General features: G+C 33.6%; 1 protein-coding gene across 1 annotated transcript in view; it reads left to right on the forward strand.

Annotated features, from left to right (window-relative positions):
- The window catches only part of PTPRQ (protein tyrosine phosphatase receptor type Q), a 236930-nt gene extending 211456 nt beyond the window's left edge, over positions 1-25474 (forward strand). The window contains exons 40-46 of the mRNA XM_055358903.1: positions 4344-4420; positions 15328-15462; positions 15660-15785; positions 16677-16825; positions 19499-19634; positions 24936-25059; positions 25320-25474. Coding sequence (XP_055214878.1) covers positions 4344-4420; positions 15328-15462; positions 15660-15785; positions 16677-16825; positions 19499-19634; positions 24936-25059; positions 25320-25357 — 785 coding nt within the window. The 3' untranslated portion in view covers positions 25358-25474. The remainder of the gene's footprint in view (positions 1-4343; positions 4421-15327; positions 15463-15659; positions 15786-16676; positions 16826-19498; positions 19635-24935; positions 25060-25319) is intronic.
- Positions 25475-26975: the final 1501 nt, after the last annotated feature.

Raw genomic sequence — 26975 nt, forward strand, 5'->3', positions numbered from 1 at the left:
TTGTCTATGCCTTTTCAAATATATATGGGGGGAATTGCTACACTTCTTAAAAACTGAACTCTTCTTTCTAGAAAGACACAGACCTAGAGAAGGATGTGATCATAGAATGTCGAATTGTAAAGGACATGCATAGGAAGAAACAGACCAAATTCCAGTATTCTAGAACTAGGGAATAACTTATGAAGTTCACTAAGGAAACAAATGTAAGGAAACATGATATAGGAAGTAGTAATCTACTAGAACCTGTTAATTTCTAAGAAGTAGAATAGGATGAAAATACGAATAGCTTTAACCACCTAAATCCTTTCTGCAACAAAACAAATCATAAGTAAATGATTTTAAGAGCAAGATAACAAGACTTGGTTAGAGGAAATAAAGAAACATTAATAATTTCTTTCTTTCTTTCTTTTCTTTCTTTCTTTTCTTTCTTTCTCTCTTTCTTCTCTCTCTTCCTTTCTTTTCTTTTCTCTTTTCTTTTCTTTCTTTTTGGACTTTTGCTCTTGCTGTCCAGGCTGGAGTGCAGTGGTGCAATCTTGGCTCACTTCAACTTCTGCCTCCTGGGTTCAAGCAATCTCCTGCCTCAGCCTCCCAAGTAGCTGGGATTACAGGCATGTGCCATCACGCCCGGCTAATTTTGTATTTTAAGTGGAGACAGGTTTTCACCATGTTTGTCAGGCTGGTTAAATTTCTAAGACCAGGACATTTTTCAACGCATCCTTTTATTCTTTCTTTTAGAGAGTTAACCTAGGTTGGATGCAATGTAATTATAAAAGTTATGGACATTCCCATGTCTTTATATTTATCTGTACCTAAATTTCATCCAGACTGTTTGCTTCATGCTTATTTGGTGATATTCTGTGAAAATAAATACTGTAATCTGATTAAGGGACAGTTGCTGTGGAATAATTAGTATTTTTTCAATTGTGTAGAATTAACGGCCGGGTGCGGTGGCTCACGCCTGTAATCCCAGCAGGTTGGGAGGCTGAGGCGGGCAGATCACTTGAGGTCAGAAGTTCAAGACTAGCCTGGCAAATGTGGTGAAACCCCGTCTCTACTAAAAATACAAAAAAAAAAAAAAAATTAGCCGGGCGTGATGGCAGGTGCCTGTAATCCCAGCTACTCGGGAGGCTGAGGCAGGAGAATTGCTTGAACCTGGGAGGCGGAGGTTGCAGTGAGCCGAGATCACACCATTGCACTCCATCCTGGGCGACAGAGCGAGACTCTGTCTCAAAAAAAAAAAAAGAATTAATTTATAATATATCAGTATGTATAAAGTAATTCAAATATGTCTAACTTACTTCCAAGGAGTGTCTAATTTGAAATATGTAAAATTTGATAGATTAGAAAGTTTTTTTGCTGTGTGACTTTTCAATCATTTATTAAGATTTCAGTGCATTATTACCTGGGTTCCCTTTATGACTATAAGAAATGTTAGACAATTTTAGCTTATTACTTATAGGATGAGAAGAGAATAAGAGTGGTTGATGGAACTAAATAAACAATCTTAAAGTAATAAAAAGGACTGAGGAGTATGGCTACCACAATTTTCCATATCTGAAGCTGAGATAAAAAATTAATCAGGCTTCCTGGGTTACAAATCTGTTTACCCACTAACTACATTAGTGACTCTTGACATTTTATTCAGTGGTCTCTACCCCATAAGAGTATTGTAAAAATTAGATGAAATAATCATGTAAATCGCTTTGCCCAGTATTGGAACACAGGAAACATTCAAAATATTAGTTCTTATCTTATTGGTTAATAGATCATTTCCTTTTAAGAGCTGCTAACTTTCTGGGTGAATAAGGTTAATTCATAGGCATTTAGGCTACTGTCTGGAGATAACTAGCCCAAATCTCTAGCCTGAGTTAGAAACCAAGCTGTAAAGTCGCAGCCACATCTATTCTATGGGCAAGTATACCCCCAGCTCTCTCTGTCTCTCTCTCTCTGTCTCTCTCTCTCTCTCTCACACACACACACACACACCCATACACACTCTCACACGCATGTACACACACACACTAGGAACAAGCAAATAAGATGTTTAAACTAAGTAGATTATCCTATTGTGCTTGCAGAGAACCCATAAAGCTGAAGAAAATTTATTTTCCCTGCAGAGATTGAATTCATTTTAATAGAATTTGAATTTTAGCTAATGGAATTTGAATTTTAGCTTGAGCCAGCTAAATGAAGTCCATTGTTTCTCTCCCCTGAGTAATGTAAGAAGTAGAATGCCAAATATCACAGCATGTTTTAGAAGACATTAGCTTAAAACACCTTAAGATACTAGAATTAGCAGCAAATACTTGCAGAAGAGATTTCTGAATCTCCATTTGAAAGACGACCTATGACCTTCAGAAGTATTCCAACACCACAAAGAAAAGTTTAGCTTGTAGTTGACTTAGATAGTTATAAGGAGGTGTATCTAGTGAATAGAAACATAACGATTCTCTTCCTTAGTTACAGGACTAGTTACAATGTCATTAAACTAGATCATATAAAATTCTATATTTGGGACATAAATCATTTGCAGAAATGTGTTTAATCATTCCCATTTCTAAACATAACCACATTGGGCAAGTAATTGTGATTACTAACAATACAACTAATTCATTTTAACATATTATGTGCTTAAGTTTAAAGAACGCAAGAACATGTATTCAGTGCCTATTATAAGCTTTCATGTAAATTTTCTTCAAGAGGATTATACAAAATCTGTCTTATAATGACATCTTATAGCTGAGGTAACCAAGGAGCAGAGACGCTAAGCAATTTACCCAAGGCCATATGTATGGTAGGCAAATCATCTGGAATTCAGACCCAATCCTGTTTACCCATTCTTCCTCCTTGAAAACAAACAACCCGTCAAAACAATTAAGTCGTGGATATTTCATGTTTAGTTAAAAATTATTACTGGATGTTTCAATTATAATATCAACTTGGTAAAATTTCTCAGGAAAAGCAATTTCTGACATTTTTCTCTGAAGAAAAGTAATGAGTACAGGGTATCTAATTTTACTAGCTCTTAAAATATTCTAAAAAGTAGTAATTAGAAATTTGAAAGAAAGAATAGGCAGATAAATTAATGGAAAAGAATGAATGGTCTAGAAATAGACCTAACTACCTAGAAAACAAAGTGGTGTTCCAAATCAGGGAGAAAAGATGAAATGTTAAAAAATTGATACTATTTGTGGTTCCAACGACAACAGATAAACAATAAAAGATATATTTATACCTCATTCCTCAAAAAAAAAAAAAAGTCCCAATGGGCCAAAGATTGAAATAGTTAAAACTAGAAAAATCCATGAAATTTTCAGAAGAAACTAGAATTTGTAACATAATAATAATTTATAATGGCAACTTTGACAAATGGTACAAAGTCATAGTGAAAAATAATGAGAAATTTGATTGCATAATAATATAAATTTTTGTATGGCAAAATTGATAGACAAAGTCAAGGACAAATGACGAACTAAGAAGAAAATTTTAATTAATATGACAAAAGGTGATATGTAGCCTTCTGTTTTTAGCATACTTTTTTTAAAATAAAAGTGAGAAAATGTGAAAGGCAGTTAATAGAAAAGGCATTAAAATGGTCAATAAACATAAGGAAAGAAGCTCGGTTTCACTTGTATTTAAGGAAATCAAAATAAATATTATGAGAGATCAATTTGTATTTGTACAAAGAACATAAAGTATTTAATAATACCTTGTGATAGTGAAAGTAAGAGAAAACAATTTTTCAAACACTTTGGTTCAGAGTATGAATTGTTAGAGAACAATTGAGAAACGTTTTTCAAAATTTGGAATGCATAAAATCTAAAAATTTTACTGCTGGTAGTATATTCTACAAATATACTCCTATATATATGCAATATGCAAAAATTTCAATTATATCTATTCAACATTTTATAATTACAAAGTGAATCATTTAAATAATAATAAAAGGTTAAATAACTATGTTATTATATATTCAAACAGTGAAATACTGTATAGCTTTTAGAAATAATGAACTACTTATCTTTGTTTATGCTGATATGGAAAGACATATGTATATGAAAAAAAGATTTGCAGAACAGATTGTATACACTCCATTTGTAGCTAAAGAAAATTAGAATATAAAGAATATGCATAGAAAATTCTGGAAATGTATACAAGGACATATTAATAGTCATTGTCTCTGGGTGGTAGAAATATGGGAGAAGAAATAACTTTTTTAAATTTACCGCCATCTGTGAAATTGGAATGTTACATTTTCATCTTCTTTGTATTACTTTTATAGTAAAAAAAGTAGTAACAATTTAAAAAGCCAATTAGCATTGATTCCTTATATTTTCTTCTAGATAATAATAACAGAGTAAAGCTGACAGCTGACGCTAGTGTTCCAGGTTCGGATTATATTAATGCCAGCTATATTTCTGTAAGTTACTATTTTATATATTTTATAATTGTATAAAACATAATTACTGAAATTGTGTTATCTTTCCAGTTACTTAAAACAACAAATTTATTACAACTCCTATGGATCTTAATATGCCAGTTATTTACAACCTCATTGTGTACCCTCATTTTATAGATGGGGATATGGATATGCCTAACAGAGATACTAACTTATCAAAAATTATTTCACCAGTACGTGGCAGATGTTCAACTTCAGGCTACACATCCCTGATCTTTCCACTAATTCATATGCTTTGTTAATGTATTCTCCATATTTTGCCAATCTCTGTGAATTAAAAATTATCAAATGGACAGTTATGTCCATATAACATGAAAATCTATTATGCAGCTCTTCCCTTCTAGATCTGCAGTCCTTCAAGCGGGTAATAATGCCATCACCATCATAGGTACATTGAAACCTTATATGCACTCAAGATCTCCACTTGGTTTGCAAATTCATGGAATCTTAAAGAAGGAAGTGCCCTGAATTTGACCATTCACCTTGGAACTCTAAAAAATTCCTGTCAGCCTCTTTTGGCATTGATTCATCCACTTCTTCCTAAGACAGGGGATTCTATCTCTGAACAACTCTGCTTTACAGTCGTTGGGTTTTTTTTTAACCAAGTTATGTCTCTTTATATTCTTACCCACTGACTTAAATTCTAATGCATAGCAAGCTTAACTATCTTCATTATGGTGAATCTACAAATACATGAAGATTTCCTCTGCTGCCCACACTCTCCACAGGCTTTTTCTTATCCATAGGTCTTCTCATCCATGCCCGCTATTTCCTTCAGTTCTATTAAGGCTCTTGTTATATGACGTTCCACCCTTTCTCCAACATCAAACATACTTGTGTTGTGTCTCATTCCCTCCAAGCCTTTGTCATGGAGGAAAAAAAAAGGAATTAGTTCTAAATCTGATATTGGTTGATAATTAATCTAAAATTACAATCATATATTGGGTCCTGTTGTCAAAGGAGTGAATAATGGGAGAATTTAAGACTTAAAGACTTTTTAACCAGAGAAGTGAAGGAAAGTTTAGAGAATCTAAGGTATTCTTTAGATTTCATTCTATTTTAATGCTAGAACTTTAAATCTGTATTTAAAGAATTACATGAATTTACTATTATGGTAACATTTTATTCATTTATCAAATGATTGATTCCCTCTAAAATGTAATTCAAAATGTAAACATTTTGGTGAAATCTTATGCTTACAATTTCCATTATAATCTAAACTCTACAGCATGTTAAAGTTTTACTTGGATTTACAAAATGATGCATATATGCATTTAGATAGTTAAATTTCATCACTACTCTAGTAATCAAATGCCATCAATCAGGACAAGGACAACTGGTTGTATCAATGACCTATTGATTTGTATCATTTTTTATTCACCAATAAGTAGATACAAATCAACAGCTCATATTGTCTAATGTTCCATAAGGCATGACAGTACAGGATATGAATATAATTAAGAAGAAAAACAGACAATTTTAGTAGGTGTAGCTGAACCACACAGATTATGTAAGCAAAGTAATTTTCACAAACCCCCAGTGTCCCCTTGAAATATGATAGGTTGTCAGCATACAGCTATGAGCAAATGATAACGTGGTATGAGCAATAAACTAGGAAGCCTGAAGATATATATTCTGCTGTAATCAAGTGATGTTGTAATATAATAAATCTTACAACAACGTCACTATGACCCAATGTAATGATATGCATAATCATTGCTGAGCTGCATGGTAAGCAGGCTCAGATGGTAGGCACTTTACAAGAAGGCGGATTTCTATATTGGGGCTGGCAGTGTACTGTAGCACTCAGAGAAATCTCCTTTGCTCAGGATGTCAAGAACAGATGGGAACAGATGTAGCAATGATACTGCAGTGGTCCTCACTTTCCACCTACATAGTCCTACAATCTTCACCTTAGAAAAAATGTGTGGTATCTCAATTTCCCCCTACTCCCAAGTTTTATTCGAAAGCACTTCCAATTGAAAGTTTATGAACACTTGTCCCAGGAGCAAAAGACAGAGGTCATCTATGAATGGATTCCGGGTTTCAGTTTCTTTGGAAGCTATGGCAAAGGGAAGAGAACTATAGAGGGAGGTAGGAAAGAAAGCAAAATAACTAGTGTTCAGATAGAGACATGAAAAACTGAAGTCTGGGGAAGAGACAGAGGAGGACCAGCATATGGTCTGAGGGATGTATGTTAAGACTGGGACACTCCAGCCCAGGGTTTATAACTAGGTTAACATGCCAATGTGTGTTTTCCTCTGCCCTTCGCCATTCTCGAGAATGGTGCTCCCAGAGTTAGGACTTGGAAAGGCTGGAAGATTTTGATGAAGGATAGACTGTGAAAGAGGTAGGAAGAAGTGATATTGCAGCCCCATAATCTGCCACCAACTGTACAAATGAGTTTAGAAAGGTTTTCAAGAGGGTCAAAAATGAAAATACTATGATTTTAGGTATAAGAGAAAGGCTTATAATTAATTTTGAGGAAGGCTCGTCAAAATTATCTCTCCTGTCAATTTGAGATGCCTGCAATTACTTTGACTTGATGACAGCTTTTAACACAACTAGAGATTAAAGGCTATCATGCAAATGGTTGCAGTAACATTAGAAACATCAGATTTGTTCCTATGTTGACAGAGCATTATAATACTAAAGGATATTGTGTCCCTGAAAAAGTGAAATGAAAATGACTAGGAGATACATTTTATAAATCAAAATCAATTTATTAATATTGATTGTCCTCTCTTCTTTGATCCCTCCACACTTTGTATATTTAGCATAGCTTTTGTCAGATTCTAACTCACAGTGATCTCATTTATTAATTGCCTTCTCTGTGTGAGGAAGAGCATAAGGTACTGGGCACTATATGAGGATAAGCATGTATATTTCCTCTTATCTAAGTACCATGTAAGGATGGAGATTCAGTCTTCATGATCTTACTATCAATCCTTCAGTATGAATTGAGGACCCCTAAAACACATACATATGAAAACACAAACACACATGCGTATTTATATACATCATTTACAAGGATTTGCTAGACAGTTTGGGGGATATTAAGATGAAGAATCTCTGCTTTTAATGACATCGTAATCATACAAGAAGAAAAAATATATATATATACACACATATATGTGTGTATACATAAATATATTTGTATATGTGTATATACAGTTACATTTTATATGTCTATATTTTATATATGTATATATATAATATAAACATATATACATTTTGTATGTATGTATCTAGATATGTATATGCATGTATATAAATTCTCCCACTATTCACTCCTTTAGCAATAGGACCCAATATATATATTGTAATTTTGGAATAATTATCAAACAATATAGAATATGGTGATATATTTTTATATGCCTATATGTATACATTTGTATATAAACATATACATATATTTGTATATGTACACACATATATGTACACATACACACATATACTTATAGGCATATACAAATATATCACCATCAATGCCCAACACATTTTCTTTAGCATAATAAAACAATTGAGGGTGTTTGCAGGAGTAAATATAAACTGCACATTTTACATTTTTTTTCCCTAGAGCTTATATGGGTAAATAACGAAAACCTGTTCAAGGACATTGATAGGCACTAAAATGTGATTATTTCCTGTATAATATGGATAAACTTTAACATAAAAAATCTGCAATTTTTGGAAACCTTTACATTTATAGAGCACTTCAAAATTTTCAAAGCAATTTCACATTCCTCATTTTACAAATAGTATTCAAAATGACTCTCTGAGGTGTGCAAGAAAATAATGATTATCTCTAATTTATAATTAGGAAACTGAAGATTAGCTTATTTAAGTAGCCTGCTCTACAGGGTACACTGTTAGAAAGGACTAAAGTCAAAACCAGTGCTCTAGTCTCTAGGCCTATACATTGTTTTCATTATTCAAACTTACTGCCTTCTTCTATACAAATTTAATGAAATACCTTATCTTCACTAAACTTAATGCTAGAATTATTGAGAAAGTATGCAGATAATTAGGTTTGCACCATTCAACATTCACAATAGTTAAATCTCAAAGGATGAAAAGAAGGATTGGTCTGACCTTCTCCATCTCATATGCTATTCTAAAACTAATTGTATCTGCATATACAAATTCACTGGATATAACTGAATAACTGCTGTATGAGATTAGAATAAAGCATAAAAATATTGATTTGGAAGCAATATTTAAATTACTTTTTTAACATGTAGTTCCACAATACCTGAGAGGTAGTAGGCATTTAATAATTGTTGAATTCATAAAAAGGAGGATTATATTTAGATGGGTAAATACATATGCTTTAGAGTTCAAATGGACCTGAGTTCAAATTCCTTCGCTGCATTTTTGTAGCTGTATGACCTGAAACTTTCTGAGTGAAGTTTCTACACTGATAAAGTAGGAATAATAATCAACCCTACTTTATTCATTGCTACTAAATCATATTTCAATTATTCACTGAATTACACATTGGAAGCACTTAATAAATACATGTTATTTTTATTGCTGTTGATGTTTCATGGTAATAGATTCTACATTTTCCTGGCTGATAATCCAGAGGAAAATCTCTGAGCTAATTTAAGGACTGCAATGAAAAGTGGCATCCATGGGTAAAGGTCATAATGAAAGTTGACATGTGGAATGAAACTTACACTTTTTCCATGTATCACAGAGCTTTAAAAACCAGTAAACTCTATATTCCAATTAAAGGGCAAAAGTCCAGGCAAGAAGTTTCCTCTCAGAAAAACTCAAAAGTTGGCACACACATATTCAAAGGTAGAAGCAGAAATAGCAAACAGAATTGACATACTTTCTTCATTTTCATAAGATACAATGGAAATATCTCCAAAACACCTTTAGGCAAACATTTTACCTGGTGCTTTACCATTTTCTGAAATAAATTAGCCATTACAGGAAGAAAACTTAAATGTGTCTTAGCTTCTTTACATGACAATCAAGGGGGAAATGTGACCATATAAAGATATATTTAAATAACAGATAATACATAGATATATGTATTAAAAAGAAATATAAAATAATATTTCAGATCCTGGAAAACTGAGATCATATAATGTTAGTTTTGTAAATAAGTTGTAACAAGATTGTATAGGAATAATCCCAATTATTTATATATGTGTATATATATAAAATATACAGTATAATATTTAGTATACAATATGTGATATATTGTCTATATTACTCTGTGTGGAACCTACTCCTCCCTTACAGGTACTGGCTTTCTGGCCTTGCTCACCAGTGGGTCTGCATACCCTCCCGTATGTACTCAGCATAGAGAAGGGTCAAGTTGCCTCAATCCTCAGTGCCACCTCCACATCATTCTCTATCCCTCTGCCCTAAAATTGCCAGCTTGAATTCATGCTGTCAAGCATAGGACACACTATTGCTCTTTTTGGAAGTTAACTACCATCCTCTAAGTCACTTTCTCTTGTTTCTTAAAGATTTCACTCCAGGATCACTGCTTCTCTCTCATCACTCTTCTGTCATAATTATCGATGATGTCAAAATTCATATAAAATATTGACACATAGCCCTGCTCATCACTTTCTGGACCTCTTCTCTTGCAGTGACTTGCCTTCCACGTGACCTCAATACTTTCTGCCATGTTCACAACCTAGACCTTTTCACCACCAAGAATTGTAGCCTCTCCATAATCTTGATTGCAGATGTCTCACTATCTGTCCAAATCCTTCTTTCCAGATCACTGGACTCTGATAATTCTTCAACCCTGCTCTGCCCTACAGCTCTTTGATTCTATCAAATTTTCCATTTCTTCTAACCCAATCAAGACTTCATTTTTTTCTTGCTCAGCTTGAACTGCATGCCTATTTGTTTCCTTTCCTCTATTGTATACATCCTCAACTCTCAAATTTATCTGTTATAGTCTCGACCTTTTGATAAATCCCCAAACTTTGCTAAATAAAACCCTCCATGGATTCTTCTCTGTGTTACTAGAAGTGTATTGGAGAAAAATTCATGATCATGCCAAAATATCTCACTTTAAACTCATGGCCACTAACCTCAAAAACACAGCCTCCTAATCTATTCAATCTCCCTTTCTTCTAGGAGATTCTTTCTCCTTCTTCTTTCTCCTCTGGCCTCTAACATTATATTCTTCATTTTCACCTACATCTGATGGCCTTGTTTATATTTCACTGATAAAACAAAGGCAATTAAAAGAGAACATTCACAAGGTCTCCTACTTGTCTGCATCTGTGTCCATATACTCAGTCTTTCTCCTGTGGCTGCATATGAACTGTCCTAGTCCCTGTTAACAGCCAACCCTTTCACTTGGACACTACATGACCTCTCCCTTTGCCTCTCAAGAACATGGGTTGAGGAATTCTCTCTTCTGCATCATCAATTTTTCTCTTTTAGCAGCTAAACAAATCTATTGTAATTTCTTACATCATAAAAATATCTTGATATTATAGGTTTCTCTCTACTTCTCTATTGTTATTTTTATTTACATTATAGCCCCTTGAAGAATTGTCAACACTTACTATCTTCAATTCCCTTCTCTTATTTCTTCAGCACCCTCAAATAAGACTTGGATACTAAGCAAGCACAACACTGAATCAGCTATTTTCAAGGTCACCAATTAACTACTCAGAAAATTAGCCTTAAGTCTCAGTCTCCAATTTATTTGACTTTTCAGCAGCTCTGACTCTTTCATCTTAGTCTCATAGGTTCTATCTCATCTTCTAGACCCGAAAACAAAATAATTTAGAGCTCAGTACTTGAATTTACAATCTCTTTCCAAACTCTTTTTCTTGGTGATTGTAAGAGTCAGGGTTCTCTAGAGGGACAGAACTAACAGGATAGATGTATATATGAAGCGGCGTTTATTAAGGAGTGTTGACTCACACAATCACAAGATGAAGCCCCAAAATAGGCCATCTGCAAGCTGAGGAGCAAGGAAGCCAGTCTAAGTCCCAAAATCTCAAAAGTAGGGAAGCTGATAGTGCAGCCTTCAGTCTATGACCAAAGGGCCATGGCAAATTACTGGTGCAAGTCCCAGAGTCCAAAAGCTGAAGTACATGGAGTCCGATGTTCTAGGGCAGGAAGTATCCAGCATTTCCCAGTCCACTGACTCAAATGTTAATCTCCTTTGGCAATACCCTCACAGACACACCCAGAAACAATACTTTGTGTTCTTCAATCCAATTAAGATGACACTCAGTATTGACCATCGCAGTGATGTCATCCAATTTTCATGACTTTAAGTAAGAGATATGAGCTGATTACTTTCAAATTTATGTCTCTAGTTTGGACTTCTTACTGAATTCTAAAGTCATATATCTAATTGCCTTCGTGGCATTCCTACTTGAATATCTAATAGTGATTTCAAACATAATATGTCCAATGTGAGTTTTTTATTTTCCCTGCAAATCTGTTCATACTAAAACCTCAAAAGCACAGGCAGTAAAAGCAAAAATATACAAATGAGATTATATCAAAGTAAAAATCATATGCACACAAAGGAAACAATCAACAGAATGAAGAGACAATCTGCAAAATGGGAGAAAATATTTGCAAACTATTCATCCAACAAGGGATTAATATCCAAAATATACCAGGAACTCAACTCAATAGCAGAAAAAAAAAATCCAATTTAAAAATGGGCAAATGAGCTGAATGAACATCTCCCAAAAGAAGACATACAAATGGCCAACAGGCATATGAAAGAATGCTCAACATCACTAATCATCAAGGAAATACAAATCAAAACCACAATGAAATACCATCTCTCCCCATTTAGAATGGTTATTATCAAAAAGACAAAAAATAATAAATGCCAGCAAGAATGCAGAGAAAGTGGAATTATTATACACTATTATACACTATTTAGTTTTCCTCAGAAAACTAAAATACAACCATCATTATGACCCAGCAATACCACTACTGGGTATATATCCAAAGGAAAGAAAATCAGTATGTCAAAGGCATATCTATGCTTACGCAATAAGTGCTGCAGCACTATTCACAATAGACGAGATAAAGAATCAGCCTAAGTATTCATCAACAGATGAATGAATAAAGAAAATATGCTATATATATGCAATGGAATGCTATTTAGCCATGTAAAAGAATGAAATCCTGTCATTTGTGGCAACATGGATGAGCTTGGAGAACATTATGATAATTGAAATAATCCAGGAACAGAAAAATAAATACCACATGTTCTCACTTATGCAGAGGCTGAAAAAGTTGATCTCCTGAAAGTAGAGAGTAGAATAGTGGTTAAAAGCTGGGAAGGGGAAGAGGTGAGAGCAAGAGATTGGTTAATGAATGCAAAATTACAGCTAGATAGGAGAAATAAATTCTAGTGTCTATAGCTCTGTAGTGTGACTATAACAAACCACAATTTATTGTATATTTTCAAATAGCTAGAAGAGCAGAATTTGATGTTCCCAACATAAAGAAATGATAAATGTTTACGGAGATGGATGTGCTCGTTACCCTGACTTGAGTATTACACATTGCATACATGTATGAAAATTGTCACACTGTATTCCATAAAAATGTGCAATTATTATGTGTCAAAATAATAAGAAAATATTATTAAAAACTGCTCATCTGGAGTCTTCCCCATCTTCCTTTGGAGTCATTATTGATTTTTGTGTCTCTCTCATACCTCATATCAAATCTATTAGCAAATTCGGTTGGTTTTGCCTTCAAAATGTATCCATATCTGATCACTTCTCACCATCTCCATTGATATCACCCATGCTACCAATATTTCTTGGCTGAATTGTTACAATAACCCTCTAACTATTCTCCCTCCTTTCACCTTTTAAACTCCCATAGGTTGGTCTATGGAAGCCCACGTGAAACTGTTAAACCACACACTGTGTTTGAAACCTTTCAGTGACTTTCTGTGTCAGTCAGAGTAAAAAGCAAAGTCTTATAATTACTTTTTAGGACCTAAAGCACCACTTATCCTCCCTGCTTTTTCTAGCCATTATCTGTTACTCTTCCCCCTCATTTACTCTACTCCAGGCACCTGCTGTTCCTAGAACATTCCTGACACCCTTCTCCTTTAAGGTCGTTGGACTTGATTTTCCTTCTACCCACAATTCTTTTCCCCCGAATCCTGCAGGCCTCACTTCCTTCCTTCTTCAAAACTTTCTTCACATTATCACCAGTGATATGTGAAGTTTGGAGATGGGCTGGAGAACACTATGATAAGTGAAATAAGCCAGGAACAGAAAAATAAATACCGCATATTCTCATGAAGTATTTATTTTTTCTGAATAACCTATTTCTGAACAGCCTATTTTCTGAAAACTTTCTCTCATAGCCCTTATCACTTTTATAAATTCTACGTAATTTGCATATGTAATATACATTAATAGACAATGTCTATTTCTCCTAATGATAAAATAAATGAAGGTAGGAATTTCAGTGTCTTTGGTCAGTGACGAACCCCCAGCTCCTAAAATAGTGCCTGGAATGTAGTAGTCACTCACAAATATTGATTCAGTGGAGAATGTGCATTTTTAAAAAATCTGTAAAGAAATCAACCAAAATGTTAATGGTCCTTCACTCTGGATAGTGGGCTTACAGGTGAATTCTACTTTCTATTATGTATTTTTCTAAATTTTCAAAATATTCTACATTTAACATATATTATTTTAATAAGAAAAGATCCCTCACACTTTAACTACATGTTTAGGTCTTTCGGTTGAGACTGGAAAGACAGAAAAGCTGCAGTATACTGTGTATTTAAGAGACTCAAGATTTTCTACAAGCAAATGTTCCTGGCTTGCACTGTAATTTGGGAAAATCACCTAAAGTGCCTCCTCATTATTTCTTAAAGTAAAATAAACTTGCTGGATTACATTTTAGAGTCCCTGGAAAATTTAAATATATGTTATTTTTTGTATATTACTATTCTCTGACTACTGAGACAATTTCAACCTAAAAAAGTAAATGTTACCTTTTATTCCACATTCCTTAAAGCATCTTCCTGTTTGAAATAGATGTCATTCCATTACTACTTTTTAACTTATACATTACCTTTCTTTAAAAGAAATCCACAGATACTGTTCACAATTATATAAACTCAAGTGTCATGCTTTTATGTTCCAGGTAAATAGACCAAATTTCAGAGAAATTTGATAAATATACACAAGGATGTCATAATGGATTCTATGAGTTTACTGTATTAGCAAAATGAAACTTCGTATTACTGTGTTTTTCTTGGGTCAGAACTCCAGACAGTAAATGCTGCTAGACTAATGACTAATGCCACAGTTTAAGTAGATAAGTAATTTCTTAGAGGAAGAGTGTACATATATCTGCACAACCAATAAATACATGGCAAAAACATCATGGAGTGGGTTTAGAGAGCTGGTTCTGGGCTCAACCTGCCTTACCAATTTTGAGATCTTGGCAAGTTACTTCACCTTTCTAAGCTTCAATATCTTCATCTATAAAATGTGCATAATATTAGTACTAATTCACAATGATTTTATAAGAATATTGAATATAAGATGCTTAGCAAACTGCTACAAAGACTCAGACTTAAGACCTTTGTTAAGTTCTGTTATTATTGTAAATATTATTATGTAGTCCTTAATGTTTTATTCAAAAGTTAGACATAAATTTTGAGAACCATTTGTTGTGTAGTATATCAGATTATGAGGATAAATTTAGACTTTGGAAATTTTGAGTATTTAAGATTATCTAGTATTCACGGTATTCTAAAATATTAGGTAATTTTACAACCAGCATATGTTTCATGCATTGATTGAAAACTAAAACACTGTATCTGTGAACACAGTGATGCAGTGTTTGTAATTACATCCTTCTAGGGTTATTTATGTCCAAATGAATTTATTGCTACTCAAGGTCCACTACCAGGAACAGTTGGAGATTTTTGGAGAATGGTGTGGGAAACCAGAGCAAAAACATTAGTAATGCTAACACAGTGTTTTGAAAAAGGACGGGTAAGTTATTTGAAAATGTTTTACAAATGTTGTTTTACGATTGTGTTAACATATGTGTGAATATTTCATCTAATACTGTGAGTCATCAATAACCTGGACATCTATAAAGTAATTTTAACTTAGTCATAATAACTGTGGTATACATATATATCAATATAACAATGACGCTTATGACTGATGATTTTCTCTGAATGCAGATCAGATGCCATCAGTATTGGCCAGAGGACAACAAGCCAGTTACTGTCTTTGGAGATATAGTGATTACAAAGCTAATGGAGGATGTTCAAATAGATTGGACTATCAGGGATCTGAAAATTGAAAGGGTAAAAAAAAAGGGGGGGACGAGAGAACATGATATAAAATATGATTGATCTAAATGTCTAAAATAAAATTAATTTCTAGAACTATCCCTTTCAAGGATACCTGTATATTCAACAATGCTTTTGTATTGTCTTCTGAACAGAATTTTGAATCGATATCCAACTTTAGTATCAATGTCACTGTATTTGTTCCAGATCACTCCAGTTAAAGTCTGTATTAACCAATTAGCATCACATTCTTAGGTTGACAAGAGCAGAAAAAGGAGAGAAAATGATGAGATCACTAGTTTTATTTTATCTAATGAATAAACTGTAATATTTGACTTGTGACAGCAATTTCCCAAGTCACTCATCTCCTGAATCCTAATAATTTGATTTTCTATTTAATCTGCAGCCAGATAGAAAAGGTAGTATGGGATCTCACTTTATGAGATCTTTATGGGATCACTTTATGGGATCACTTTATGGAATCTCAGTTTATATAAATGCCTATACACACAGAAGATGATACAAGGATCTTTATACTTTTCACATAACAGATGCTCAATACCTGTGTATGGAATAATTTGTGAATATGTTCATTTAAGTTTTGGGTCAAAATTGTTTCAATACCTATTATTCTGAGTGCTACAAAATGGCATACTATATTTGAATATTAATGTCCTATATTAACATTTATTTCCAAGCTTTCTTATGTTTTCATTCATATTGAAAGGCAATTCTCTTTATTGTAACAATAAAAATCTCTCTTATGGGAAATAATGAAAACATTTTGTTTGGTTTGGTAAATAGTCATTTTTAAAAGATCACCTTCAAAAACTGGGACAATTGCCTTCAACCTTCATTGTGGAACTTAAATAATTTTGTCATTCATTAATCCGTCCCTTTGTCTAGCATGGGGATTGCATGACTGTTCGACAGTGTAACTTTACTGCCTGGCCAGAGCATGGGGTTCCTGAGAACAGCGCCCCTCTAATTCACTTTGTGAAGTTGGTTCGAGCAAGCAGGGCACATGACACCACACCTATGATTGTTCACTGCAGGTAAGAAAGCGATCAGAAATGGTCTTTGAACCCATTGGTCTTTTTATTATTATAATTCCATTGGTTATTTTTTATAAAATGTTCATGTAAATTTCTTCCAGCTTGCCATCTTCAGAGATTTCACATTTAGCATTTCTAGACACATTGGTATGATTTATGTTTTCTGACATGATAGATCTAAATCAGTCTTGACTCGAGTCTTTTTCACAATTGAAGTTTGGAGATTAGAGGAAAATGTAGTATGAATTCTACTTAAATGAGATACTCAGAATAGGTAAATAAATAGAAACAGAAAGTAGAGTTCTGGTTATTAGTGAGGAGGGAGATGAAAAATTATTATCTAATGGGTACAGGCCTTCTATTTGGGATGATGAAAAGTTCTGGAAATATATAGTGTTGATATTTGCACAACATTGAGAATATACTTAATGCCACTGAATTGTACATGTAAAATGGTCAAAATGGTAGATTCTCTGCTATTCATCTTTCACCACAATAAAAAGATTTTTTTTAAAGTAACAATAACTTTTAATATTTTTAACAGGAGTGTACTATAATTAATGTGGTTAAATACTGTACGTAAGAAAAGATAAATTCATTCAGTTTTTAAACTTTTATTTTAAAAAACTCAATATGTAATTTAAATGATTATACATTTTCCATAAATTTCTGGATTTTTAAAATTATAAGACTAATACATAAATGCTTGCTCATTATAAAATATATGAACAATGCTTATATTTATAAAACATGTAGAACAAAAAGTAAAAGCCTCATTTTTACCTTCTCAATTTTAAATCCCTCCATACAGATATAAAGCTTAATATAATAGTATATACTAAAAACAGTATAACAATTTGATTCTACAGTCAATGATTGATTTTATGCTGGCATCATTGATGATTAAAACCTTTGATGGACAGTAGCTGTCTTCAGTTTCTCTGTATCATGCGAATACACTGCCATGGGCACTAGAAGAAAAGTACTTTCTCCTTTTTAGCCTCAAAAAGAATAGAGTCTCCTCCTTTGTGATTTAAATAAGAGATAAGAAGAAAGTATGTTCATATTATTGACCATCTTTAAATATCATTTGAAAACCATCTACTAAATATTTATCTCCAACTTCAACTTCTCACCTTGACTTTAGACTTCTACATTTAGCTTGCAATTCAACTTGACAGACTGAATGACTAAAAAGTTCTAGAAATTTGATGTGTACAAAACAGAACACTTGACTCAATCTCCAAATTCACCCCTGCTCTGTTGTTCCTATCTTGATAAAAAGCAAGTCCCTTCTGTTTGAGCCAGAAGCCCTGGAGTCATCCTTGATTCTGCTTCCTCTCACATTACACATCTAACCCACCAGCAAATACTTTCATCCCTGACTACCCCTCACTCCTCACTGTACTCTCACCTCCCTGGTCTCCCCTGATTTTTGAACGTTCAAAAATGCTCCCACCTCAGGTCTGTTCTCATTTTGCTTCTTCTGGCTACCATGATCTTCTCCCAGATACCCACATGGTGTGCTCCCTAACCTTATGCTAGTTTCTTTTCAAATATTACATTATCAGAGAAGTTTTGTCTGCTGACCCTATCCTACCCTATCACCCTCTATCTCCTTAACCTGATTCATCTTTTTTTCAGTATGAGACTTCTTACTACCAGGCACATTCTTGGTCTGTTTATTTATGTGTCGTTTTCCTCTGGACTATAAACTCTGTAAGTGCAGGGACTTTGCATTGTTCACTGCTATGACCCAGGTGCCCAGAACAGTGTTTGACACTCAAAATATATTTAACAATTCAATGGCTGTGTGGCATATATATATACATGTTACTATACTCAGTTTTATGTTATAGGCTCACAATTTCTTAGGTCAAATCATAGGAAATTGCCAATATTTGAATGTTTCTTACTACAGAACTACAAAAATGGCAGTTTCATGTGGTTCAAAGTAATATTTATAAGACTAGATGACCTTTCAAAAATTTTTTTCGATTAACTTCCTCTATTAACCATTTAATTTCCTAGGAATCTTGTCTTTCTGATAATAGGAATTTCTGACAATAGGAATTTCCGAATCAATCTTGTGAGGTTTATCAGTTAACAGTTTCTATGGAGCATATACCTGTCTTTGAGTATTGATGTAATTTTTTAAATGAAAATAGTTTTTCAATTTTATTATCTATAGGAGGCAAAATAAATTCTAGAGAAAGAAAGTGAAAAGGACAATTGCAACACTATTTTTCAAAATGAAGCAAAGAAAATGCTATATGAGCTAAATATTCTACATTTGTAACATTTAGCATTTCTGCTGGTAACTGAATATTTGGTCAATACAGAGTCTCTGGTATTAAGAATTTTCAATGATTTTAAAAAATCTCTGTACTTCAACAACACCCCCTAAAATATTAAGAAATAAGAGGTTAAGTTCCACTGATTAAAGAAAGAGAAACTCAAATATTTGATAGCATATTAATGATAATCATCTTGCCTTGTTTAAACACAGTCTTGGTAACCATAAAAAATCCAAAGAAATGCCAAAGAAAATCTGCCTCCAAATAAGAGAAGAAACTGTTAGAATTTATTGCTATCATAGCCCATTATCTTTATCCCCATCAAAATGAACAACCCTTTGCTGAATAATTTTCATGTAATTTACCCTTCCTGTAGTGCTGGAGTTGGAAGAACTGGAGTTTTTATTGCTCTGGACCATTTAACACAACATATAAATGACCATGATTTTGTGGATATATATGGACTAGTAGCTGAACTGAGAAGTGAAAGAATGTGCATGGTGCAGAATCTGGTAAGATCTCTAAACCTGCACTGCATTCTAAAGTTCTAAAATTTCCACATAGGAGATCTTAGTGGCAGCAATCTGGATGGACATGAGCTTGAAGCTGTGGACACCTTCTTTTCCTACATTATAAGCCTTTTGGGGAGGATTCGGGAGGGCAGCTGATAGAGATTATTGGAGAACTAATGCCCACATGCCATAGTCACCCTGCAGCATTGTTACCGATGGCTCATCTTAACTTGTTATACTGATAGGCATGTAGGAAGTAACATAAAATTGATTTATGTTTATCGTTTAGCAACTTTGGGATATCTGGAAATGAACTCAAATCAATATCTTTTGAATATCATTATCTTTTGAAAAGTTATAAATGGGAAAACAGTTTAAAATATTGACTGTAATGAAGTTCTATGGGTTTTACTTCTCCATATTTATCCCTATTGCATACCAGTACTAATAATGATTATTGTAGCACGCCATCAACTATTAACTGTGAGTTTGTTGTTTGTTGTTTTGGCTTATAGGCAAAAAATATTTACAAAATATATAAAATTTTTATTTTAAAAAATCACACAGAACTATGGTAATGAGGCTTAAAACCCTCTACTGAGTGTCTACTGGGTTCCAGGAGCTATACTAGACCCTTCACATGTATTATCTTATTTAATCTTTATTAAATTAAATTATTTATTTGTAAGGCAGGGCCAGTAAAACCATAAATATTACTGGCTCTGCTTTACAAACAGGGAAGCACATGCTCCAAGAAGTTAAACGATATTCCAAGATAGTATTACTGGTAAGTGCCAGAGCCAAAATTCAAGCCCTAGTCTGTATAACTACAATATACACAATATTCCTATCTGTAGCTTTGGATTGGAATTTGTATGTTACACAAATAGAGATTTTCTTGCAGTAAATATGCAGGCCTGCTGTAACAGTATTTTCCAGGTTACATTCTAGAAAACAGAAGTGGTATCAAAGTAGTTAAACATTTCAGAAAAAGAGTTATCTGCTAAAATAAGTATGAGAAAGAAATTAAACTGATTTTTAAACACATAAATTTTTAGGATCTTAATGTTAATTTCGCTGACAATTACAAAGACAGAGTCCTATGGACAACTTTTCCTAAACTTCGATGACTGGAGAACTCTTCAACCCTTTTTGATTCAAACCTGTAATACCATGTCATGGAACATTAATCCTCCTTGGAAGATGCTGTTCCAGACCAGAGATATCCAAACTTTTTGGACAAATGTCCCTTTTAGGAAAGATATTTGAGCTTCTACTCTAATACAGATATGTTTATATTTAAATGTAGATTATTTAGTTATGTAAATTATAAACATAAATAAAATAAGAAATTGAAAAGCATGAGATAAATATCGAATAAGGAATATTTTCAAAACCTTGCTAATTGCTAAGGCTACTTATTATTAGGTATTCTCAAAAAAGAAAATATATACTTAAGAGAAAATACTTCTCTTTTGATAGTGGTTTTAAGTACATATTTTACATTTTTATGCTTTTTTTAAAAAAAAAAAGCTTTTTGTCAGGTCTGATTACATGTTGTTATTTTTACCTCATAGTATGGCTACAAGAGTATTCCAGGAGTATGATGAATGTGTTAGTCTTGCCAATTTTTTTGTCATTCATTTGGGCTTGCATGATAAATATTATCTTTAATCCACAGTCTCTTTGTAGGAATCTTCCTTAACTACTTCAATTCTGTGATAATTAGTTAGGTAAACTAGGTAATATAATGCATATACATTCCCTCATATGCTGAGTTAACAAATGAGTTAAATGTCACCCTTCCCCCAGGATTCAGAAATGGAATATTATACATGACCAGGGCCAGCTTCATGGGTAGGCAACATGGGTAGTTTCACAGGTCCTCACACTTAAAAGGGCCCTGAAATTGGTTTAATGTTTGCTGTCACTGTCTTGAAAATCTTAAAATTACATTTTGAGACAGGAACTTTACATTTTGTAGTGGAACTTTACATTTTGCATTCTCTCTAATCCAAGTTTGGCTAACAAATTAGGTAGCTGGTCTTTATCAAGGGGTCTTACGAAGGTTCTAATATCAATCCAACTATTGCTCATTATTAAAGCTCAATTTCCTTCTCATTTTTAGTTAAAAACAAAGATAAATGAAAAGCTAACATTTTCCTCCCATGTCCCTAGGTGTACACACAGACACTGGGGATCAGTGCTCTCAGTGAAATTAAGGGTTTGCTCTCTTGGTTAGGATAGAGGATGGAACTGATGGTTTCCTTCTAGAGTCTAGAGTCAATCTTCAAACAGTAAAAACTGAAAAAACTTCCATGCTCTGCAACTTTGTAGAATTAAATTCTGTAAAGAATGTGTTCAAGAATGTCTGTTAATAATTTTACCCAATTTAGTAGTCAAAATATGTTATAAACTTCATACATTATTCTGTTTAACCAGCCACAGCAAATTGTCACAGCTTGGGATGGGGATTTAGGGGTGGGGCGGGGATTAGAAAGAAGGTTTTTGAAGTCAGAGAACTAAATTCGGAATACATCTCTGCTAATTGTTGGCTCTGTGACTTTGTTTAATTAGCCTCTTTGAGCTATGTCTCTTTTGTAAAATAGCCCTGTTACACTTTTCACAAACTTGTTATCAGTATTAAATAAGAGAAAGTTTGTAAATCACCAACATGGTGCCCAGCAGGCAGTAAATGTCCAATGAGATTTTTCTGATTCTCTCCTTGCTGAAAATCAGGTACTCGGAAGCCCTCTTTGATCTGTCTTAGTTCCCAGAAGTTAGGCTCTTTACTGTTTTTTTCCTGTGATGACAGATGGAAAAATGACCACCCCTTGCCTCCAGTCCTTACAAACCAGCATTGCCTTGCACAACAGCAGTGTCTTATTTTCTTCTCCTGCACTCCAGAGTGATTGCAGTTTCTATGAGGAATATTCCTGTCTTAGCACATACTACAGCAGCAACTTCAGCAATATACTGCCACTAAAAGGCACTGAGGGGTATGGCCCTTTCCCAGGAGAAGGCTTTGATTTCTTTCACTCAAAAAACAATGCACTGGGCACTGGGCGCGGTGGCTTATGCCTGTAATCCCAGCACTTTGGGAGGCCAAGGTGGGCGGATCACCAGGGGTCAGGAGTTCGAGACCAGCCTGACCAACATGGTGAAACCCCGTCTCTACTAAAAATACAAAATCAGCCAGGCATGGTGGCGCGTACCTGAAATCCCAGCTACACCGGAGGCTGAGACAGGAGAATCGCTTGAAACCGGGAGGCAGAGGTTGCAGTGAGCCAAGACTGCGCCATTGCACTCCAACCTGGGCGACAGAGCGAGACTCTCTTGCAAACAACAACAACAACAACAACAAAACCAACAACAACGCATTGTAGCTCCAGGAAATTTGAAAGGCCTTTATGAGAGAACTCTCTGTAGTGAGCTAATATCCTAAGATACTTTTAGTGCCTCAAAGAAGTGGAAATTTACTGGTGTGAACTCATATAGGGGAAGAAAAAGAAAAAAGTCAACATATTTTGGATGTCCAGTTTTTTGTTGGGCATTTTACGTATGTTAAATCCTTTAAATCTTACAATACAGGATTTATGACACACACTCCCACCCCCAGATGAGGAAATTGTGCATCAGAAGAGTTTAATTCTTAAGGTAATATGGCTCTCTAGGGCAGAAACTGGAATTAAACTTTTTTCACAACAGTATGCTGCTTTCTTGGCAATAACACATAATGGCAGAAGGACCTTGGAACCTGTAGGACTGTCTCACAGAGTTCAGCCTGCTCTGCTGGCAAAGTTTACACCTATCATTCTTTCCAGTGGAGAAGATGAAATCAGGACAGTCAGAAGTTTCACATATCAAATGTGACTTCACATATTTTTTTTAAATACTAGAACTCATAAATTTAAATGATTTCCAAAAAGATTATATTGTGTCAACATATTTCTGTCAATAATGTAATTCACTGTGTCATGTATGTTTGAAAACACACTCTTGGAATTACCTTGAGAAGTAACTTACTAGCATTTTCAATAGAAATTTTATTGCTTTATAACAACACTTCAATTCTTACCAAAATTGAATTCTATAAACTAGATCATCCACCTCATTTACAAAACTTAACACCTAACGACATTTGAATTTTCTTTAAATTACATCTGCCCTTAAATGGTAAAGGTTGACTAGCTGTGAGAATTAAATGAGACTAAGTCAACAAACACTTATTATGTAACTACTATGTGCCAGGCACTATTATAGGTAATCAGAATATAGCAGTGAATATACAGAGTTCTGCCTTTATAAAACTGACGTTCCAGTAATGAGATGTTCTTGGAAACATTTTGTAATCCACAAAGAAATAGATATTCCTAATAATGACAAACAATTTCTTAAGACAGTTTCAATAGAGGAGTTCCAAAAGGTTTTGAGGTACCGTAGCAATAGATACGAATATAACCTCTGAGGCTGATCACTTTTGAGAATGTTCTATTTAAATCATTGTCAATTTGAATATATGTCTTAAACATCTGGTGATATTCCTTTAAAGTCAGATATGTTTGTTATGTGCAAATGAGGGTGATTTGAAATATACTTTTTTTTTTAGCTTTAACTACTTTTGATAAGGTCCAAACTCAGAGATGCTAGTAGGTTATTGAATTATATTGAAAACATTTAAAGGATCCAAACGGTACTGAATTTAGCCCAAACATTCAGATGCAATGGTAGGAGTCCTTGTCCAGCACCTGGATGTTTGGGTATTTCAATGACCCACTGCCTTGTATTTACAAATCAGGACCAGATACTTGATCTTAAGCAGGCCACATATCCAGGTGACTAACAGATTTGTTAAACATATTTTAAATGCGCTGATGATGTATAGATATGCTGACTCACAGATTTCAAAAGTAAATTTAGCATTTGTATTCCAACAGTCATTCTAACAAGAAAACTGTAAGAGAATTTACCAATTAGATCTAACAGGAAAAAAACTCATAAACAAATTTATGTAATATAATTTTCTACTTCTTATGATAACAGCAAGAAAGAATATATTAATACTTGGTGTTTAGTGACAAGTGTTAGAAAAAAACTTGAAGCTTCAAGAGACCACAGGAATTTAGAAAGCCTCATATTTGAAATGGTAGAAAATCATATCTATAGTATGATAAATTCTGTGTCTGTAACTTAGCTATTTATTTGATGAATTCAGTATTGCTTTTAGCTTTAACAATATAACTCCCTTTATAAAACTCTTCATCAGTCTATTTGTTTAACCACTCTGTCTTTGGTGTCTAGGCACAGTATATCTTTTTACACCAGTGCATTCTGGATCTCCTATCAAATAAGGGAAGTAATCAGCCCATCTGTTTTGTTAACTATTCAGCACTTCAGAAGATGGACTCTTTGGACGCCATGGAAGGTAAACAGAAACAACAATATATGCCCAGCTTACTAGTTTACCACCTATGGTAAGAACATAAATTTCAGAATAACCATATGTTAAAAATGTTTAAGAAGCTGGATTAGTGCACAGATCAGTTTTTTTTTCTTTAACTTTTCTCTAATCCAAGTTGGGCTAATAATACCCTTTCTGTCTACATTATATTTTTATCATGAAACATTTCAATTTTGAACTGTTAACTTCAACACTCTCTTGTAACATGTTACTTTCTGTTATAGGTGATGTTGAGCTTGAATGGGAAGAAACCACTATGTAAATATTCAGACCAAAGGATACAATTGGAAGAGATTTTTAAATCCCAGGGGCCAAAGTTACCCCCTCATTCTTCCGAATTGAAATGTGCAAACTTAAATAAATATCTATGCTTCTCTCACTGTGCCTTTCCAAATGGATTGAACATTTTAAGACTAGTTCTGGAAAATAGCTAATACAGAATAATTATTTGTTTTGTACAGAATAAATATTATGCATTTTAAATGCTTAAGAAAAGACATCCCGTATGTTTTTGAAGTCCTCCATATTTTGGAATAAGCCAAATAGAAAATTATTATTATATTAGCATTAATGTTTCGATGTGAATTTTCCCTATGTATTGGATTTAATTTTGAGCAAAAGTTGTAAATGTTGATTCAGTAGTGTTGTTTTGGCTTACAGGGTATTGATGTTTCTTGTGGATAATTTCCAGGACTGTCATAATGATCTGTACTTCCATGTACACCCCTGTGTTTTGAATCCTCTGTTTTATGAGTGCTGAGATATCATCTCATGATCCCGAACAGCTGAACAGTAACCCCCTGACACTGCAGGGATTACTTGGCCTTTATACAACACACAGTAGCTCTTCAGGGACACTTAGGGCTATTTAATTTGCATTGTGATGTTCAGTTTGAGAACCTTAAAAGAAAAATTAAAAGTGCAATTGCACACATGAAATTACAGAGTACCATTCTAGCAAACCTACATTTGTAAACTTTAAAACACAAGTTTTACCCCCGTATTGTATATTCAAATATATAGTAAATGTATCAGATATTTTCCCATTAGATATAGTCAACCTAATATTAACAATTCTGAAGAGCTTCTTCAGCAAAAATGTATCAAAAGGTAATAAAAACACTGTGCGTGTTTCAAGCTTGTAAACCAATGATGTGCTGCTGTGGTGCCAACAGAGACTTCCAAATGGATTATGTTAAATGGCCATCATTTCATTTCCCAAGGTTGATTTTGAGCAGTATACTTGGTGGAACTGAAAACAAAGAAATTAACCATGTATAGCAAATTCAAGGTTTCTTTACAGAAAATCTTTCAGCCTCCATCTTATTAAATAGTGACAATGTGGTAAGTTTTGAATTATATGAACTCATTTTGTCATAGATTTCAATTAAGAGTAATAAATAGTATTAATTATTCTCTTCTATGACAAGAAGTATATCTTATGCTTATTTCCACTGGAATATATATATATATATATATATATATATATATATATATATATATATATATATATATAATGCTATGGCCAATAAAATTGAATTTTAATGAATTATCTTGCAGCATAATTTCAGAAGTTCCTATATAAATAAAAATTTGATTTTGTATCTCCTATTAAGACATAATAATTATACTAATCCTCACATAAAATACATAAAATAAAGATATACCTACAAGTATGACATAATTTATGTAACATAATATAAATAATTAAGATATAATTCTTTCTTAAGACATCCATAAGTAATTTTAATGTGGGATATACTAGCCAAGAAATTAAAGCCCTTAGTCTCACAGTCTCTAGAAAAGTGTAAAATTTACTTCCTTTTTTTTTCATGGCAAGGAAGTACAAATAAATACAATCCACTACTGTTCCAGCTAAT

Source organism: Gorilla gorilla, chromosome 10 (assembly GCF_029281585.2).
Source record: "Gorilla gorilla gorilla isolate KB3781 chromosome 10, NHGRI_mGorGor1-v2.1_pri, whole genome shotgun sequence".
NCBI classification, from domain to species: domain Eukaryota; kingdom Metazoa; phylum Chordata; class Mammalia; order Primates; family Hominidae; genus Gorilla; species Gorilla gorilla.